The 6,000-nt window shown below is 42.8% G+C and overlaps 1 protein-coding gene across 2 annotated transcripts in view; it reads right to left on the bottom strand.

Moving 5' to 3' along the window:
• Window positions 1–789: 789 nt before the first annotated feature.
• htr4 (5-hydroxytryptamine receptor 4) overlaps window positions 790–6,000 on the bottom strand; it is a 122,058-nt gene continuing 116,847 nt past the window's right edge. For both annotated transcript variants that reach the window (XM_028416456.1, XM_028416455.1), the window contains one exon: window positions 790–1,506. Coding sequence is in view for 1 of the 2 variants with exons in the window: in XM_028416455.1 (XP_028272256.1) it covers window positions 1,419–1,506 (88 nt within the window). In the remaining variant the exon portion in view is untranslated. The remainder of the gene's footprint in view (window positions 1,507–6,000) is intronic.

Below are 6,000 nucleotides of genomic sequence, written 5' to 3'. Positions count from 1 at the left end.
AATATGAAATGAACACTTCCACAACAGATGCATGAGCAGGATCATGTGACTCACTCACTGATTTGTTGGCCACATGTGGACACTTCCCCACAGAATTCCTGTGTTATCAAGTGGCCGCAGCATTAATTAATACTCGTAGTGTAAGTGGCCACTAATCATGTAGTGAGATGCAGCCATCCTGTGGCCTTTTGATTAAATGTTTTTTTTGTTTTTTGTTTATATGCTGAAGGTCACAGTGTATTGTGTTCAGTTTACTTTTCTCTGTTTCCATGAATAGGAAATGTTTCGGGTACATTCTTTGTCACGGCCTCCGGGGCGAGCAGAGGGAACAGCGACAGCCACACGGTGTGGGATGATGGGAAAAGGGTGTTTCATACATACTAACATAACATATATGCATGTATACTTGAGAACATGCATCACCATGGCAACACACACACACACACACAGGCACACATTGCTCCCAACATCACCACAATGCCTGCTGAATCATTCATGAGCTCCTTTAATGTGTTCTAACTTCTTACTGTAGAACTTACTGTGGAAAACAATCACTGCGACGGGGCTCGGTGGAGCGGTGAAGACGGGCGTGTGAGCTAGCAGCCTCTGTAATAATGCACTTCGACAGTTTAGGTCAAGGATTTAACGCAGCCTTGCAACCACATTTTCCTTTCAGCTTAGCGAGGATTTAGCAGAGCTGGGAAGCTGGGAACCTGGGAGACAAACAGGTTTTCAGCTTTGTGTCAAGGCAGAGACACATGAAAAATATTACTCTTTTCATGAACAACACTTGTTTTAAAAGCTCATTTTTTGATTATGGTCATTTTACAAGGAACAAACTTCTAACATCTATAGTCAGTTTCTTTCGATACCGTACTGGAAAACATCAGGGAGCGTCGTATAATACTCAGAAATAAGTCCACTCGATGCGTATCAAATAGCTTTGGCAACATAATTTTCTTCCACGGCTCCCCGGCATGGTCATTAATCACATCTTGTGCTGTGAAATAATCCTACACACTCCCTCGGAGCTGCTGGTTCCCCACAAGACAAGGTGGACTTCACAGAGAGCGACCAGCAGGCCTGCTGACAAGGATCACAGTCGCCTTCTCGCTCTGGTTGAGTTCGACTGGACGAGCTCAGTCTCAGCGGGCCTGCAGGTGAGAGAACTGACGCCACCACAGGCAAAGTTTGGGTTAAAAGCTTAAAAACCAGACCCTCTGCTGGAAAGGTTCTGCTCCTCTCCCCCGGGCCCAGGAGGCCTCTCTGTGGAGCTCTGCTGGATTTAAAGCGTCACTGTGTTGGGTTTCAGCTCTGGGTGTGTGAAGGCGTCTGCATGTTTTCCGTCGACTCTGTGGTTTGTGGTGATGAGCTGTGAGCCGAGGCCGCTGAAGATGTGACTGTAGAGTCGTCGAGGGTCACAAGCAGGACTCGCAGGACGCTGTGTCTGTGTGCAGAGACTTCTTCTCCTGCTCTGTGTGGTTCCCGTTGTGAAGGACAGAATACCTGGAGGGAGGAGAAAGGACTGAATGAAATCATTGAAGATGTAAGAGGTGCACAGAGAGATCTAAAGGCAATAATTCAACTGAAGCTTACAATAATCTGAACTATAAACTATTTAATGATTCTCATATTTCAAAGCAGCCTTTGTATTTTGCCCCAGTTCTTGATGACTGATTTGTTTTCATGCAAAACGACAGCTCATCTCATGTAAACAGAGTTACATCTGCAGCTTAGCCTGTTTAAGCATCCGTTTAGGGGTAAGACATCATTTTAAATCCTTAATGGTGCATAAACAATCAAAAAAGACAAGTGTTTAAAGAGTCTAAGCATGACATCTGTACTGCTTTCACACTTTCTGGGGGTTCTGGACTGTTGGTCGGAGAACTTTGACAACATGATAGCGTCAGTTTTCAGAAAGCAGAAACTTTTCACCATTATTAGTCCACTATAATTGGACCATTACAACTCTCTAAAGGTGATGGAGCAGACACCATGCAATCAGCTGCAGTTATTACGAAATGCTGCACCGGCTGTTAAATTCTAAGATTCTGTTGCTTATTTGTAGGTTTTAAATAGGTTGATTTCTCAGAAACACAAACATAAAACAAACCAGGGACACGCAGTATGTTTCCACTTACAGCTTCTGGAAAGCTGAAATCTTGAGTCATAAAAATAATTAATCATTAATTTCAATAATCAAATCTTTTGCATTTTGTCACTTTGTGAAGAAGAAGAGGGCACAGAAGAAAATGAAAGAAGAAGAAGAAGAAACAAACAAGACAAAAGAAGAAATAAGGAGCTGCGGGCCCCATGATGGAGTCTTTTTCTCCATGAACTAGTAAATGGTTTAAACAGACAGATTCTCCTGATGTAGTGATGGCTCAACATCCTCAGCGTCCCGTTGTCTGGAAAAGCGATCATGCAGATTTACAGGAGGCTGATAGAGAGAATCTGTCAAAGCTGACATCCTTACAAGACATTAGTGGCACTGACGTGACGGTAAAAACCAGGCTGAGGAGCCTGAGATAATAACTCCACTATCTTAAAAGGCTTTCAATGTGCTCACTTAATGTGTTCGCACACAAGCTGAGCAGAAAAACATGTGTTCTCCAAACTGATGTGTTTTGACAATATGATGAACAACAACAGTTCTCTTTGTTCAGCCAAAAAAATTCACTGATAGAGACGGAAAGCTCCTACATCAGCAGCTAAATGAGCCATCAGCATCTTTTGTCCCGTCAGAGCTGGAGGTGAACGTGAGTAAAGACAAATGTGATTGTCTGAGAGATTAGTCTGCTTCTCTTACAGTTCAGTAACTACTCAAGTGTGTGTGTGGGTGTGTCTAAAGTCCTAAACACATTTAAACATCTATTTATCATATCATAGGACCGGCTCGTACACTGATTGTTCGACTCTCATCTGACACAAGAAGCATTTCTATAGCAGCACACACACACAGTACTATATAAAAGCAGCATTACTGCACAATCAAGAGCTGTTAAAATGAGTTCATTTGGCAGCTATAATAGCTCTCACTTGTGCACTCTATAGGCTTCAGTGAATTTCAATGAGAGGAGCAATTCTCTGCAGTCCACACGTATGCATGTGTGTGTATTTCCATACATGCTGTGGAGTAACTGAGTATGTACGTGTGCGCCACAGAGGCCTCGCTGCGGGCTAAAACCATTACGAGCTGTTTATACAAACACCCTGACCAAAGACACTTCCTGCTGCCAAACTGGCCGTGAAATGCAGCTTCCAGACAGCCGCGAACATTTAGAGCTTTTCAAAAGGAAACAGGCAGATGCAGATTCTCGCCAGAGCAGAACCCAAAATTGCTGCCACATTGCGGCGTTAAACCCCCGAGCCTCAGCAGGCCTGGTGATGTCGCTGCTCTGCTCTTTGGTGGGGAAGCAGAGATGTTGGAGGGTCAGGGTCATGACTGGAAAACCGCTGCGGGGGATTATTGATAACTTGTTATTGATCTTGTATTGGGGTTAAAGTGCAGAAAGCTAATGCAGCACATTATACAACATCCTGTTGAATTATGCAAGCAGCAAATTATAGACAGTAACTTTATGGATGCAATGAAAATCAACAACAACAACAAGTTATAATGATGAACCTGAAAATGCCACATATGTGAAACTGAAGGTAGCACTTCAGTGTCAACATGAATGGTTAACCGGAGGTTACTTGGAGGCAGTAGATGTCAGGAGAAGGAATGGGAAGTGAAACCATGGTAACCGAGTCGCAAATTGCACTATTAGGCTCTTGGGCAATCATTATGACAAGCGCTACTATTGTCAATGACCTTTGGAGTCATATATGGGATGCTAACACAATAAGGCAGGTCCATATCATCCTGACATGATCAATAATGTTACACAGAATGTTGTCGTTAAAATCAAATTGAGTCCATAGCAAAGCTCTGCATGGCAACTGTTGGTTCATCAGAAATGACTGACTGTGAATAACTGACCAATCACAGTCGAGTAGGTTTAACGAGGCGGCACAATAAACTGCAATATAACTGTACATTTTAACACAGAGTGCAGATACAGTTTGTTCTCATATTCTGTCTACAGCTCTCAGTACATGAAGATTAATACGTGAAGAGAACATGGGACTGAAAATTAAAAAAAAGCCCAGAATTAGAACCATTCTGACCATTAGAAGCATGTATTTCATTTTGTGTTTGGAAGCAGGTCATGTGTCTGGATCCGTCCTGTGTTTATTTGTGGTTTGATTTGTACACAGCTGAGTCAACAGGATGGAGATTTGTTTAATGAGGCCCGAGGAGGGAGAGAGGGCGAGAGAGACAGAAGGCCCGGATTACAGGCAGACTAAACATCAGAACATATTCTGGACAACAATGTGGCGAACACTCATCTTCATAAAGGGCCCTGACATCTGACGCTCCATGTGACGGAGAAAGACACTGTACATCCGACGTCAGAGAGGATTTTCACTTAAATGATATTCGAAGGACTAAAGAAGCTGGATATATTCTACATGACATAGAAAACTGTGAATTAATGCACTTCACACTTTATCACCACAGTGTTTTAACTCAGTGCATTAACCTGAGAATTAACCTGTGGAAATGAGCGCTGCTTCGACACCGCCTCCTTGCTTTGTTTAGTCAGAGTTTAAGCAGATTTTCACGGAGCGAGGTCGAGCTCTTACAGAAGATTAACAGAGGTTAATTCACAGGTTAATGTGGTGAACAGAGAAAACTACAAGTTATTATGAGAGGAAGGGGATTTAAACTGCATCCTGTTTGTCTTAACATACAGTACACATATACAGGGAGTCTGGTTCTGTCATTTAAAACACCAGCTGCAGGCTGGATTTACTTTGGTTTGGTTCATTTTTTATATCTGTATATATTTATAAACCTGACATCTCCATCTGAATGTGGGGCCACATGCAATGCAGCGGACTTTCATTTAGGACTCTGAGGTTCAGGTACCCCTAACACTGCAAGCTGTTTAGTTTTCACCCTGTGTTAAGTTTTGATTTTATTAATTGTGGCTGGATTAGGCATAAAAACAACTAGTTAAGGTGAGGCATTAGAAACAGAGTAAGTAGGTCCATAAATATATAACCTTACATACATGTTATAAGGAAAAGAAAAACTGCTGTTGATGTGCAGTTACTATTTTCTGCTACCACTGTGACGAGCCCCTGCCCCCATGAGCACGTCGATATGTGGCCAGAGAAATATGCACACATGCCCTTTTTCCAAGGACTGAAATATAATGTTATGTTTTCTTGGTAAGGATGGGCTGGACTCAGTCCCCTTAGACCTCCATGTTGTCCACATGTGCATCTTTGCAGCAGGAAAAGTTGGTATAAAAGCTGGTTTGGTCTCTATAGTATAATATAATAACTATATGAGGATGTTTTCATTGTTATAATAAATATAATAAATAAAGCCACAGGTCCACAGCAGTTCCTTGTCAGGCAGAAAATTGTATTGTGTGTCAGGCTGGAAACCTGACTCAAAGCGTAAACTAAAGAGCATAAACAGAGAAAACCACTGCACCTCCTGCCCTATATTATAAGGCAGGAAGCTGTAACCTGTGAACAGGCACGTTAAACCTGCTGCTAACAGGACACCTGCAGCACGATGAAGGTCTGTTCGTCATTAGAACATATAGTTTGGAAACAGGTGTGTGGCTGAAGCCTGTGACACTGGAGCTTCTTCTACCACAGAACAGCTGCAGCAGGTTGTGAAATTTCAAAGCATTTCTTTTTGTCCACAAGTGATCCAATCTTCCACTTCTGCTGCCGGTCCTGTCTGCAACCCCCCGCCTCCCTCTCCCACTCACTCGCTCTCTTGATGACCACTCTAGGTCTCTCGCCCTCTCTTCACTTCCTCTAATCACAGCCTCTCTCTCCACTTTGTCTGATGGCCTCATTCTTTCTGTCTGAGGTACAACATTTGATCATCACAATCAGAAACCTCTCTACACCTTTATTTCTTTTCCT

This window comes from Parambassis ranga, chromosome 10 (assembly GCF_900634625.1).
Source record: "Parambassis ranga chromosome 10, fParRan2.1, whole genome shotgun sequence".
In the NCBI taxonomy this organism is placed as follows: domain Eukaryota; kingdom Metazoa; phylum Chordata; class Actinopteri; family Ambassidae; genus Parambassis; species Parambassis ranga.
This window is presented reverse-complemented; position numbering and strand designations above follow the sequence as displayed.